The sequence below is a fragment of the Carassius carassius genome, chromosome 18, assembly GCF_963082965.1.
Source record: "Carassius carassius chromosome 18, fCarCar2.1, whole genome shotgun sequence".
Classification (NCBI taxonomy): Eukaryota; Metazoa; Chordata; class Actinopteri; order Cypriniformes; family Cyprinidae; genus Carassius; species Carassius carassius.
Genome location: NC_081772.1, coordinates 1,345,001 through 1,360,000, shown reverse-complemented (window position 1 = coordinate 1,360,000; position 15,000 = coordinate 1,345,001). Strand labels below are relative to the sequence as shown.

The 15,000-nt window shown below is 39.2% G+C and overlaps 1 protein-coding gene and 1 long non-coding RNA gene across 3 annotated transcripts in view; one reads left to right on the top strand and one right to left on the bottom strand.

Annotated features, from left to right (window-relative positions):
* Positions 1-4,187: 4,187 nt before the first annotated feature.
* The window catches only part of LOC132092060 (solute carrier family 22 member 23-like), a 41,878-nt gene continuing 31,065 nt past the window's right edge, over positions 4,188-15,000 (top strand). The window contains exon 1 of one of the 2 annotated variants that reach the window (XM_059498122.1): positions 4,188-5,041. In XM_059498122.1, coding sequence (XP_059354105.1) covers positions 4,652-5,041 — 390 coding nt within the window. In that variant the 5' untranslated portion in view covers positions 4,188-4,651. Of the gene's footprint in view, positions 5,042-9,386; positions 9,462-15,000 lie in introns of those variants that run through there. The other variant, XM_059498123.1, reaches the window with a different exon arrangement.
* Positions 9,258-15,000, bottom strand: part of LOC132092062 (uncharacterized) — a 5,989-nt gene continuing 246 nt past the window's right edge. The window contains exon 2 of the long non-coding RNA XR_009422186.1: positions 9,258-9,573. This is a non-coding gene — a long non-coding RNA (uncharacterized LOC132092062). The remainder of the gene's footprint in view (positions 9,574-15,000) is intronic.

Sequence of the window (15,000 nt, the reverse complement as noted above, 5' to 3'; positions counted from 1 at the left end):
CTTAAACTGCATCCCTGTCTCACTCCGCGCCCCTGGGGGAAAAATTCGGTTCTTTGGTTTCCAATTTTGACAGCGCATTGGCTGGCTGTGTACATCGATTTGATCAAATCATAGAATTTCCCCCCTACTCCACTGTCGATAAGCTTTAGGTATAATCCTTCGTGCCAGATTGAATCAAATGCTTTCTTGAAATCAACGAAACAAGCAAAAATTTGTTCTTTGTTTTGATGTACATATTTGTCAATTAGTGTTTGTAATGTAAAAATGTGATCGGATGTGCGACATTTTGGAAGAAAGCCAATTTGGGATTTACTCAAGGCATTGTGCTTCATAAGGAAGTGTAAAAGTCTGGCGTTTAAGATGCTGCAGAGAACCTTCCCCGGGTTACTGTTCACACAGATGCCTCGGTAGTTGTTGGGGTCTAGTTTGTCTCCGCTCTTGTGGATGGGGCTGATGAGGCCCTTGTTCCAGATCTCAGGGAAGAACCCTACACACAGAACATCATTGAACAGTTTGAGCATGGCCAGTCTGAAGCTTTGCTCTGTGTGTTTCAGCATCTCGTTCAGGATGCTGTCTACACCACAGGCTTTCTTGAACTCAAGGACTCCTAATTTTTCTTCCAATTCTTTCATTGTTATGGGGAAATCTAAAGGGTTTTGGTTTGTTTTAATTGATCTTTCCAAATTGTCTAGTTTATTAATTATTTCATTTTGATTAGAATTTTGAATTTCAGTTGGGGTGTATAATTCCTGGAAGTGGTTTTTCCACTTCTCCCCATCTTGGATTGCCAGAACTTCTTGATTTGGTTTGTATAGCAATTTCCATTTATCCCAAAATTTGTGTGAGTTTATAGATTTTTCAATTTCTTCAAACTGGCTTTGCAGAAACTGTGCTTTTTTCCGCCGGAGTGTGGCTTTATACTGTTTTAGTGCCTCACAGTAAAGAAGGCGGAGGTCCGGATTATCTGGTTGTCTGTGTTTTTGATTTGATAAGTTTCTGAGGTTTTTTCTCAGAGCCTTACAGTCCAAATCAAACCATTTGTCAGTATCTAAATATTTTTTCTTTGGTTTAACAATTGCCAAATTACTTTTTTGTGCTGTTTTGTAGAATATGTTGTTTAGGTCTTGTACTTCCTGATTGATGCCGAATTGGTTTTTGGGGTATTCCTGTATTTGGAATGAATGTATGAGGGATTGTATTTCTGAAGATTTGACGGCAGTGCTGTAATCACTGGCACTGGTTTCTGTCCATTTGAAAGACATTATTTTGCTCATTTGATATGGGGTCCTAATTGGTTGGGGTGATGTTTCAGATTGCTTTATATAAAGGGTGATTTGGCTGTGGTCTGAGAAAGGTTTGAGGGGTTTGACTGTGAATGCTCTCAGAGAGGATGCTCTCTGAGCATCTGAATGCTCTCTCTCTCTCTCTCTCTCTCTCTCTCTGTTCTCTCTCTCTATTCTCTCTCTCTCCTCTCTCTCTCTCTCTGCTCTCTCTCTCTCTCTCTCTCTCTCTCTCTGTTCTCTCTCTGTTCTCTCTCTCCATCACACTGAGAGTCTGACAGATGTGTAATAACTGCTTTTTCTTCCAAACAGAGAGGCATCTGGCAGCTGAACGCTCCTGTCATCAATAATACACAAGACTGATTCTAGAGAAACAAGAGAAACAAATATATGTAACGCATGCCTTAACCACAGTAATACTATAGTACTCTCTGTGATAGCTTGGAGTAGCATGTAAATATAACGACATACATCAAACATGCATATACATGCTGAGTCACTGACTATAAATACATTATATGACCAAAAGTATGTTGACACCAGCTTCTTATTGACAGGACTGATTATTCCAGTCATTTACATAGTAAACACATTCCAGACTGCAACCATTCTTTCTAGAGAATTATGTGCTTCATTTATAGAAATGTGGAACAACTTGAACATTTGGGATGAATAGGAACACAAACTATTGTTGTGCTGATATGTGACTTCTCTAGCATGTATCATTTAACCTCACAGCTCATATACGGTCATGCATTTACTCAGAAACGGCTTTACTTTAGACAAGAGAAAGAAAATGCTTTTTATTTCTGTAACTCCAGTGTTGTGCAATAAGAGCAGGAGGAGACCCACCACAGTGACCTTACTTCTGAACTGCTTTCATGAGAAAAAAAAAACCCCTACACAGTGGTCATATGACCCAAAACTGCACCGGAAATGTGTTGCAAAGCTTACAAATAGCGCCATCTGCTGCTCACTACAATTAACGCAGATTTGGGATATGCGCTTACCGACATCCGCCTCCAGGGGGAGCAAGTTCTTCTCTGTTCAAGTTACAGTCTTTGTAGTCCTTGCAGATGCATTGAATCGTATTTAATTTGGACGACGAATACCATAAATTAAACTGAAAAAGCGAAACAAAACAATTGTTGTTTATCAGATGCAACTAACTAATTAAAATCAATGGGTGGTCACTAAACTCCGCCCATTCTCACTAGTTTATTTGGTCTAATAATATCAGAAGTTCGAGATGCATCATGTATTGGTCTTTTGATTTCATAAACATAATTTCTCACGTATTTCAAATCATTACTCATTTTGTGACATTTTAAGACGTAAAATTTTGTCAATTTTTATCCTAAATGCACACGATTACATATATTTTAAAAATGCATCGTTCTAAAACATATAGTTTGAGAAATCTGACACAATTGCAGCTTGCTTGGAAATTATGCACAATGAAAACATGATAAAAAAATAATAATAATAATAATAAAAAAACATAAAATTGACCTTGATTTTACTTTTTTATTGTATTTCTTCTCAGGCTCCTCACTTACACTGTTGTTTTCTTAGTAAGCAAGAACACTGATATTTTTAGGGGCCAAACTGATGGTTGTGTTGGAAATGATGACAAAATATTCTATTTTTATGATTGCATTTCAATTGACATAAATTTGCCCATAAATTAAAAAAACACTGAAAGATCACCTGTGCTGAATGTCTGATGTACAGTCCGTGTCCTGAATGCTGCACTTGTCCTCGTTCGGGTGTAAAGGATAATCCACTGCAGAGTGAGCCAAGGACAGCAGACGTCTCCAGGAGAAGCTTTGTGTCTGCTCTGAGGAGCGCTGCATGTGTGCCAGGCCATATGCTGCAGGGCCTGAATCAACCCAAACATGCAGATATTTCAATGACTTCATAAAAAATAGGGAAGACATCACTGGAGTGTTGAATGCATTTAACATGAACTAAAATGCATTTCAAAAATATGTTTCAAAAGCTGAATTGTTATAGTGTTTGGTCCCCATTTTCAAATCTCAAGTGAAATAAATAACTATGTCCATGATAAACTATATGTGACCTTTTTTTCATATAATAAAATAAATATTTGATGTCCATTTACTTAAATATTTTTATGGGAAGTAGGTTTATGATACACATTCTAATCTAATCTAATCTAATAAAACTTTTTATAATATAACATAATATAATTCATTAATGCTCTGCACTCTTTCTTCTCACATATTAAAATAATGTAAACTTAAATAGATATTTCATGTCCATTTATTTAATTATTTATTTAGCAAGATAATTTACATAATGCACATTATAATATAATATAATGCCTTAATACTATTCAGTCTTTATTCTCACATAATGCAATAATTTATATATATATATATATAAAATAATAATTTTTTCTCACATAATAAAATAATGTAAACCCAAATTAAGATGTAATGTAAATTTATAATATAATGTATAGCTTAATATAATATAATATAATATAATATAATATAATATATTATAATATAATATAATAGGCCTATTGTTCCTTGACACTCTGTTTTTTTCCCTCACATAAAAACTTTTAAAAATCAATATTTCATGTCCATTTGTATTCATTTATCTACTTTGGCAAAGTAATGTAGAGTAAACGCAATGCATAGTATACTACAGAATAAAATATGTTATTATCATGTAAATCTGTATGGCTTGAATAGCCTATGTCATATTTTTGTGCAGTCTGTTTATTTGAAACAAACTGAAGTTAAATGCGCACTATTTGTCGAAGGCCACTGAAGTGTTTTGCCCCGAGTTCACGGGGGGCAGATGCCACACAAAGGCTCTTTGTTGCGCTCGTCCAATCACACACACCGGAGGACAGATCAGCGCGTGAGCCAATGGCAGCGCGAGAACAGGGCGGACCTTGCGTTTGGTGCTCGAGCTCCGGTGATAAACGGGCGGACGCTGGTGCGTCGGGCGTTCGGTGCGCCGAGTGACCAAGCCTTCGCTACACCCGGGGGTTATTTATTATGTTTATGAGCTAGAGCGCGAGCGCTGGGCGGGATCAGCTCAGCATCATCCCTGATGTGAGGACCGCGGGACTCAAGCATGGAGACACGGGCCACACCTGTGCGTTACCTGCGGACCTGTTGGAGACCACCGGGCACATCCGCGCAGATCGGGGCATCGTTCAGCCCGGCGATGGCTTTGTTGTGACAACCGGGTTCGAGAAAGACCTTATGGGGCCCCTTGCGCATCTACCCGCCCGCTGGATTATCATTACTGGGTCCCGTTCAGACCGGACCGAACCTCGGCGTGTGTGAGTGTGATTGTGAGACAAAGACCCCTGAAACCGACGCGCTATGGACGCGGTTCAGCTGGACGGGCTCGAGCCATCACCGGAGGAGAACGGCAGTGTGTCGCAGTCTGCGCCGCACAAGCGGCTCTCGCAGGTGGACACGGTAGTCCTTCCGTTCCTCGGGGGGTTCGGGAGGTACCAGCGGCGCCTGGTGGCTCTGACGTGGATCCCGGCGTTCCTCATCTCGTTCAGCCAGTTCTCGGACCACTTTCTGCTCGGCCAACCGGACAGGAAGTGCGTCCGTCCGGATCAGAACAGGACGAGTTCGGCTCGGGATATTTTCGATCTGATCGCGACCGGAAACGGCGCTGAGAGCAGCAACATCACGGCGTGCATGTGCTCGGAGTGGAGGTTCGAGCTGCAGTCGGGACTGCAGCAGAATGTGGTCACCAAGGTAAGATGCTCTGATGGATGCCCTTGGAAAGGATTCCCTCCGGCGGATGGAAATCTACCATTTAAAGAAACAGCTCACCTAAAAATATTAAATTCCGTCATTGGTCAGAATGTGTCGTATTTACTCACCCCTAAATGTTTACTCACATTTACTTTGTCCTTTCAAACACGTACGACTTTCTTTTTATCCCTGGAATACAAAAAAAAAAGAAGAGGTTTAACAGAATGTTCATGCTGCTTCTATACAATGGAAGTGAATGGGGACTGTGGGGCTGAGCTGCGAAAAGGCTGAACCAAAGCCCGTTCATGCTTTGCTCAATCGTAATTATGGCATGAAATGTCATAATTGTCACAATAAAATACATTATAGATTAATTTGGAATAGATGTCACAATTACGTCACTCTTGCAGCTGAGAGTGCAGAAAAACAAGTGGAGGGAAACAGGTAAAAGCCATATAATAAGAGAAAAAATTTATGGTTGTGCTTTTGGATGTCGGAATCGGAATGCAAATCATTTTTATAGAACACTGTCATCAAAGACGCCATTTGAAGCTAAACGCAGACGTATGAACGGACAGACTGTGCTGTGATTACCCTACTTTTAAAGCACAAATCTGATTTAATAGGTCTACATAATATTCACATATGGAGTTAATAGAGGACAAATTGCATTAAGCATGCAGTTACAGCATGAAATAGCCTACTATTTAAACCTACTATATAACATTTAACTATATTATCTACAAATCTGATTTTTTTTCTTTTTTTGTCGCAAATGCAAGTTTATATCTCTTAGTTCGGAGTTTAATAAATGTTTAAATGCTCACCCCAGAGAGAGAGATTATGCTGAGGCCCGACAACTAATGTCAGCACGCTCCGTCTAAAAATCAGAGAAAACAGACTGTCAGATTGCAAAAACGGTCTAAAAAGTCACAGTCTGAGAATCCTCATCCTGGAAACTCCTGTGAGATTTGCATTTGCGCAGCTGAGACTCCAAATAAACATCTTTGAACGCTGTGTGTGAATCTCACACAGAACTAGTTCCTATAAAGGCTTTTATCACATTATCATCTCACACATTTCCTTTCAGAGCTCAGTGCACAGACGTTGGCTAATTCATATGGAAGGCTGTTTCTGAAATGGGATAAAAGAATAAAAAAAGGTAACTGTGTTTGTCTCACAATTTTCCCCCTAGTAATTCTGAGAAAAAATTCAGAATCGTCAAAAAACTAAACTCTAAATAAATATATATGAATGCTACATGTGATTCTCACTCCGAACTCGTCTTTTGTTTCATTATTATCTCAGAATTATCACAGGATTGGAGGATATAAACAATTGCATGATATGAACTCAGAATTAAGATATAAACTTGCGATTCTGAGAAAAAATACAGAATATTGTGAGAAATAAACTCAGAATTGAGATGTAAACTCAGAATTGCAATATAAACTCAGAATTGAGATATAAACTTAGAATTGATATAAACTCAGAATTACAAGATATAAACTCAAAATTGCAAAAAACAAACTCAGAATTGAGATGTAAACTCAGAACTGAAATATAAACAACTCAGAACAGAAATAGAAACTCAGAATTGAAATGGAAACTCAGAATTGAAATAGAAACTCAGAATTGAAATATAAACTCAGAATTGAGATGTAAACTCAGAATTGAAATAGAAACTCAGAATTGAGATGTAAACTCAGAATTGAGATATAAACTCAGAATTGAGATATAAACTCAGAATTGAGATGTAAATGCAGAATTGAGATATAAACTCAGAATTGAAATAGAAACTCAGAATTGAGATATAAACTCAGGATTGAGATATAAACCCAGAATTGAAATAGAAACTCAGAATTGAGATGTAAACGCAGAATTGAGATATAAACTCAGAATTGAGATGTAAACTCAGAATTAAGATATAAACCCAGAATTGAAATAAAAACTCAGAATTGAGATATAAACTCAGAATTGAGATGTTAACTCAGAATTGAAATAGAAACTCAGAATTGAGATGTAAACTCAGAATTGAAATAGAAACTCAGAATTGAGATATAAACTCAGAATTGAGATATAAACCCAGAATTGAAATAAAAACTCAGAATTGAGATGTTAACTCAGAATTGAAATAGAAACTCAGAATTGAGATGTAAACTCAGAATTGAGATATAAACTCAGAATTGAGATATAAACTCAGAATTGAAATAGAAACTCAGAATTGAGATATAAACTCAGAATTGAAATATAAACTCAGAATTGAAATATAAACTCAGAATTGAGATGTAAACTCAGAATTGAAATAGAAACTCAGAATTGAGATGTAAACTCAGAATTGAGATATAAACTCAGAATTGAAATAGAAACTCAGAATTGAGATATAAACTCAGAATTGAAATATAAACTCAGAATTGAGATGTAAACGCAGAATTGAGATATACACTCAGAATTGAAATAGAAACTCAGAATTGAGATATAAACTCAGAATTGAAATAGAAACTCAGAATTGAGATATAAACTCAGGATTGAGATATAAACCCAGAATTGAAATAGAAACTCAGAATTGAGATGTAAACGCAGAATTGAGATATAAACTCAGAATTGAGATGTAAACTCAGAATTGAGATGTAAACTCAGAATTGAGATATAAACCCAGAATTGAGATGTAAACTCAGAATTGAGATATAAACTCAGAATTGAAATAGAAACTCAGAATTGAGATGTAAACGCAGAATTGAGATATAAACTCAGAATTGAAATAGAAACTCAGAATTGAGATGTAAACTCAGAACTGAAATATAAACAACTCAGAACAGAAATAGAAACTCAGAATTGAAATGGAAACTCAGAATTGAAATATAAACTCAGAATTGAAATATAAACTCAGAATTGAGATGTAAACTCAGAATTGAAATAGAAACTCAGAATTGAGATGTAAACTCAGAATTGAGATGTAAACTCAGAATTGAGATATAAACTCAGAATTGAAATAGAAACTCAGAATTGAGATGTAAACGCAGAATTGAGATATAAACTCAGAATTGAAATAGAAACTCAGAATTGAGATATAAACTCAGGATTGAGATATAAACCCAGAATTGAAATAGAAACTCAGAATTGAGATGTAAACGCAGAATTGAGATATAAACTCAGAATTGAGATGTAAACTCAGAATTGAGATGTAAACTCAGAATTGAGATATAAACCCAGAATTGAAATAAAAACTCAGAATTGAGATATAAACTCAGAATTGAGATGTTAACTCAGAATTGAAATAGAAACTCAGAATTGAGATATAAACTCAGAATTGAAATAGAAACTCAGAATTGAGATATAAACTCAGAATTGAAATATAAACTCAGAACAGAAATAGAAACTCAGAATTGAAATGGAAACTCAGAATTTAAATAGAAACTCAGAATTGAAATATAAACTCAGAATTGAGATGTAAACTCAGAATTGAAATAGAAACTCAGAATTGAGATGTAAACTCAGAATTGAGATATAAACTCAGAATTGAAATAGAAACTCAGAATTGAGATATAAACTCAGAATTGAAATAGAAACTCAGAATTGAGATGTAAACGCAGAATTGAGATATAAACTCAGAATTGAAATAGAAACTCAGAATTGAGATATAAACTCAGGATTGAGATATAAACCCAGAATTGAAATAGAAACTCAGAATTGAGATGTAAACGCAGAATTGAGATATAAACTCAGAATTGAGATGTAAACTCAGAATTGAGATGTAAACTCAGAATTAAGATATAAACCCAGAATTGAAATAAAAACTCAGAATTGAGATATAAACTCAGAATTGAGATATAAACTCAGAATTGAGATGTTAACTCAGAATTGAAATATAAACTCAGAATTGGGATAGAACCCAGAATTGAGATATAAACTCAGAATTGAGATATAAACTCAGAATTGAAATATAAACTCAGAATTGAAATATAAACTCAGAACTGAAATAAAAACTCAGAATTGAGATATAAACTCAGAATTGAGATATAAACTCAGAATTGAAATATAAACTCAGAACTGAAATAAAAACTCAGAATTGAGATATAAACTCAGAATTGAGATATAAACTCATAAACAGTTGCAAGTGAACGTCTTACAATTCTGACTTTTTTCTACCAATTTTGAGTTTATTTTTCCCCAATTGTTTATTTTTTCTTAGAACTGAGAGTTTAATGAGCCTGAATTGTGAGATAAAAATTCACAATCATATTTTTATTTTATCCCCTGGTGAAACAAGCCCCAACAAGCACAAGCTTCCCTCCAAATTCATTAGTTTATCTGTGAGTCTGAGATAATGCTGTGCGTTCCAGGACACTGTTCCTGTTGGGATGTTTTTCTTGGAGTCTTTGGCTGAATAGACGGATGCCTGATGTCCTGATGACCTGCTGTGAGTGTGTGACCTTTATCACACCGATAGTCTAGTGTCTTTTCGGAGTGCGTTGAAGAGCTTCATTCAAATGCTAAAGAAGCTCTCTGGCTCATTTGAGGATGTGACAACACTGCAGGAGAGAAGAGATCTAGCTTTAGTGAAGTTTATTGGTCTTTGTGAACTCAGCAGTGCAAATTTTAATCAAATTTGTCATTGTAATTATCATGTTTCAATGCCGCAAACACAATGTCCTTGTGGAGTGAGTCACAGGAGTTTTGTTAAACGCATTTTGTGTTTTAGGCTGTTTCTTGCAGTGCATAGGTGCATATTTCTTTTTCCATCTCAAAATAAATGAGAAATTAATTATATTTTGCATTAAGAAAACAAAGCATATTTGTTGCATTGTTTTCATAGTATTTGAGAACATTTAACCTCCAAATGTTCATTATTGTTATGATTTAATTTTCATTATTATTATTGTTCCTTTATGACTCTGTTGTGTGTTTGTGTGTTGCAGTGTGTGTCTCTGTATGACTCTGTTGTGTGTGTGTTGCAGTGTGTGTCTCTATGACTCTGTTGTGTGTGTGTTGCAGTGTGTGTGTCTGTATGACTCTGTTGTGTGTGTGTTGCAGTGTGTGTCTCTATGACTCTGTTGTGTGTGTGTTGCAGTGTGTGTCTCTATGACTCTGTTGTGTGTGTGTTGCAGTGTGTGTGTGTCTCTATGACTCTGTTGTGTGTGTGTTGCAGTGTGTGTGTGTCTCTATGACTCTGTTGTGTGTGTGTTGCAGTGTGTGTGTCTCTATGACTCTGTTGTGTGTGTGTGTTGCAGTGTGTGTCTCTATGACTCTGTTGTGTGTGTGTTGCAGTGTGTGTCTCTATGACTCTGTTGTGTGTGTGTGTGTGTGTTGCAGTGTGTGTCTATGACTCTGTTGTGTGCGTGTTGCAGTGTGTGTCTCTATGACTCTGTTGCGTGTGTGTGTTGCAGTGTGTGTCTCTTTGACTCTGTTGTGTGTGTGTTGCAGTGTGTGTGTCTCTATGACTCTGTTGTGTGTGTGTTGCAGTGTGTGTGTCTGTATGACTCTGTTGTGTGTGTGTTGCAGTGTTTGTCTCTATGACTCTGTTGTGTGTGTGTTGCAGTGTGTGTCTCTATGACTCTGTTGTGTGTGTGTTGCAGTGTGTGTGTCTCTATGACTATGTTGTGTGTGTGTTGCAGTGTGTGTGTCTGTATGACTCTGTTGTGTGTGTGTTGCAGTGTGTGTCTCTATGACTCTGTTGTGTGTGTGTTGCAGTGTGTGTCTCTATGACTCTGTTGTGTGTGTGTGTTGCAGTGTGTGTGTCTCTATGACTCTGTTGTGTGTGTGTTGCAGTGTGTGTGTCTCTATGACTCTGTTGTGTGTGTGTTGCAGTGTGTGTGTCTCTATGACTCTGTTGTGTGTGTGTTGCAGTGTGTGTCTCTATGACTCTGTTGTGTGTGTGTTGCAGTGTGTGTGTCTGTATGACTCTGTTGTGTGTGTGTTGCAGTGTGTGTGTGTCTCTATGATTCTGTTGTGTGTGTGTGTTGCAGTGTGTGTGTGTCTCTATGACTCTGTTGTGTGTGTGTGTTGCAGTGTGTGTGTCTGTATGACTCTGTTGTGTGTGTTGCAGTGTGTGTGTCTCTATGACTGTTGTGTGTGTGTGTGTTGCAGTGTGTGTGTCTGTATGACTCTGTTGTGTGTGTGTGTTGCAGTGTGTGTGTCTATGACTCTGTTGTGTGTGTGTTGCAGTGTGTGTCTCTATGACTCTGTTGTGTCTGTGTTGCAGTGTGTGTCTCTATGACTCTGTTGTGTGTGTGTGTGTGTGTGTGTGTGTTGCAGTGTGTGTCTCTATGACTCTGTTGTGTGTGTGTGTTGCAGTGTGTGTCTCTATGACTCTGTTGTGTGTGTGTGTTGCAGTGTGTGTGTCTGTATGACTCTGTTGTGTGTGTTGCAGTGTGTGTGTCTCTATGACTGTTGTGTGTGTGTGTTGCAGTGTGTGTGTCTGTATGACTCTGTTGTGTGTGTGTGTTGCAGTGTGTGTGTCTATGACTCTGTTGTGTGTGTGTTGCAGTGTGTGTCTCTATGACTCTGTTGTGTCTGTGTTGCAGTGTGTGTCTCTATGACTCTGTTGTGTGTGTGTGTGTGTGTGTGTGTGTGTGTGTGTGTGTTGCAGTGTGTGTCTCTATGACTCTGTTGTGTGTGTGTTGCAGTGTGTGTGTCTGTATGACTCTGTTGTGTGTGTGTAGCAGTGTGTGTGTCTGTATGACTCTGTTGTGTTTGTGTGTTGCAGTGTGTGTGTCTCTATGACTCTGTTGTGTGTGTGTTGCAGTGTGTGTGTCTGTATGACTCTGTTGTGTGTGTGTTGCAGTGTGTGTCTCTATGACTCTGTTGTGTGTGTGTTGCAGTGTGTGTCTCTATGACTCTGTTGTGTGTGTGTTGCAGTGTGTGTGTGTGTCTGTATGACTCTGTTGTGTGTGTGTTGCAGTGTGTGTGTCTGTATTACTCTGTTGTGTGTGTGTTGCAGTGTGTGTGTCTCTATGACTCTGTTGTGTGTGTGTTGCAGTGTGTGTCTCTATGACTCTGTTGTGTGTATGTTACAGTGTTGATGTTTCTCTATGACTCTGTTGTGTGTGTGTTGCAGTGTGTGTCTCTATGACTCTGTTGTGTGTATGTTGCAGTGTGTGTGTCTGTATGACTGTTGTGTGTGTGTTGCAGTGTGTGTCTCAATGACTCTGTTGTGTGTGTGTGTTGCAGTGTGTGTCTCTATGACTCTGTTGTGTGTGTGTTGCATTGTGTGTCTCTATGACTCTGTTGTGTGTGTGTTGCAGTGTGTGTGTCTCTATGATTCTGTTGTGTGTGTGTTGCAGTGTGTGTCTCTATGACTCTGTTGTGTGTTGCAGTGTGTGTGTCTCTATGACTCTGTTGTGTGTGTGTTGCAGTGTGTGTCTCTATGACTCTGTTGTGTGTGTGTGTTGCAGTGTGTGTGTCTCTATGACTCTGTTGTGTGTGTGTTGCAGTGTGTGTGTCTGTATGACTCTGTTGTGTGTGTGTGTGTTGCAGTGTGTGTGTCTATGACTCTGTTGTGTGTGTGTTGCCGTGTGTGTCTCTATGACTCTGTTGTGTGTGTGTGTTGCAGTGTGTGTCTCTATGACTCTGTTGTGTGTGTGTGTGTTGCAGTGTGTGTGTCTGTATGACTCTGTTGTGTGTGTGTTGGAGTGTGTGTCTCTATGACTCTGTTGTGTGTGTGTTGCAGTGTGTGTGTCTCTATGACTCTGTTGTGTGTGTGTTGCAGTGTGTGTGTCTGTATGACTCTGTTGTGTGTGTGTCTCTATGACTCTGTTGTGTGTGTGTGTTGCAGTGTGTTTCTCTATGACTCTGTTGTGTGTGTTTTGCAGTGTGTGTGTGTCTCTATGACTCTGTTGTGTGTGTGTTGCAGTGTGTGTGTCTGTATGACTCTGTTGTGTGTGTGTTGCAGTGTGTGTGTCTCTATGACTCTGTTGTGTGTGTGTTGCAGTGTGTGTGTCTCTATGACTCTGTTGTGTGTGTGTTGCAGTGTGTGTGTCTCTATGACTCTGTTGTGTGTGTGTTGCAGTGTGTGTGTCTGTATGACTCCGTTGTGTGTGTGTGTTGCAGTGTGTGTGTCTGTATAACTCCGTTGTGTTTGTGTGGTGCAGTGTGTGTGTCTCTATGACTCTGTTGTGTGTGTGTTGCAGTGTGTGTCTCTATGACTCTGTTGTGTGTGTGTTACAGTGTGTGTGTCTCTATGACTCTGTTGTGTGTGTGTTGCATTGTGTGTGTGTCTCTATGACTCTGTTGTGTGTGTGTGTGTTGCAGTGTGTGTCTCTATGACTCTGTTGTGTGTGTGTTGCAGTGTGTGTCTCTATGACTCTGTTGTGTGTGTGTTGCAGTGTGTGTCTCTATGACTCTGTTGTGTGTGTGTTGCAGTGTGCGTGTCTGTATGATTCGGTTGTGTGTGTGTTGCAGTGTGTGTCTCTATGACTCTGTTGTGTGTGTGTTGCAGTGTGTGTGTCTGTATGACTCTGTTGTGTGTGTTGCAGTGTGTGTCTGTATGACTCTGTTGTGTGTGTGTGTTGCAGTGTGTGTGTCTGTATGACTCTGTTGTGTGTGTGTTGCAGTGTGTGTGTCTCTATGACTCTGTTGTGTGTGTGTTGCAGTGTGTGTGTCTCTATGACTTTGTTGTGTGTGTGTGTTGCAGTGTGTGTGTCTGTATGACTCTGTTGTGTGTGTGTTGCAGTGTGTGTGTCTGTATGACTCTGTTGTGTGTGTTTTGCAGTGTGTGTGTCTGTATGACTCTGTTGTGTGTGTGTTGCAGTGTGTGTCTCTATGACTCTGTTGTGTGTGTGTGTTGCAGTGTGTGTGTCTGTATGACTCTGTTGTGTGTGTGTTGCAGTGTGTGTGTCTCTATGACTCTGTTTTGTGTGTATTGCAGTGTGTGTGTCTCTATGACTCTGTTGTGTGTGTGTGTGTTGCAGTGTGTGTGTCTGTATGACTCTGTTGTGTGTGTGTTGCAGTGTGTGTGTCTCTTTGACTTTGTTGTGTGTGTGTGTTGCAGTGTGTGTGTCTCTATGACTCTGTTGTGTGTGTGTTGCAGTGTGTGTCTCTATGACTCTGTTGTGTGTGTGTGTTGCAGTGTGTGTCTCTATGACTCTGTTGTGTGTGTGTTGCAGTGTGTGTCTCTATGACTCTGTTGTGTGTGTGTGTTGCAGTGTGTGTCTCTATGACTCTGTTGTGTGTGTGTGTTGCAGTGTGTGTCTATGACTCTGTTGTGTGTGTGTTGCAGTGTGTCTCTATGACTCTGTTGTGTGTGTGTGTTGCAGTGTGTCTCTATGACTCTGTTGTGTGTTTGTGTGTTGCAGTGTGTGTCTCTATGACTCTGTTGTGTGTGTGTGTTGCAGTGTGTCTCTATGACTCTGTTGTGTGTTTGTGTGTTGCAGTGTGTGTCTCTATGACTCTGTTGTGTGTGTGTGTTGCAGTGTGTGTCTCTATGACTCTGTTGTGTGTGTGTGTTGCAGTGTGTGTCTCTATGACTCTGTTGTGTGTGTGTGTTGCAGTGTGTGTCTCTATGACTCTGTTGTGTGTGTGTGTTGCAGTGTGTGTCTCTATGACTCTGTTGTGTGTGTGTGTTGCAGTGTGTGTCTCTATGACTCTGTTGTGTGTGTGTGTTGCAGTGTGTGTCTCTATGACTCTGTTGTGTGTGTGTGTTGCAGTGTGTGTCTCTATGACTCTGTTGTGTGTGTGTGTTGCAGTGTGTGTCTCTATGACTCTGTTGTGTGTGTGTGTTGCAGTGTGTGTCTCTATGACTCTGTTGTGTGTGTGTGTTGCAGTGTGTGTCTCTATGACTCTGTTGTGTGTGTGTGTTGCAGTGTGTGTCTCTATGACTCTGTTGTGTGTGTGTTGCAGTGTGTGTGTCTCTATGACTCTGTTGTGTGTGTGTTGCAGTGTGTGTCTCTATGACTCTGTTGTGTGTGTGTGTGTTGCAGTGTGTGTCTCTATGACTCTGTTGTGTGTGTGTTGCAGTGTGT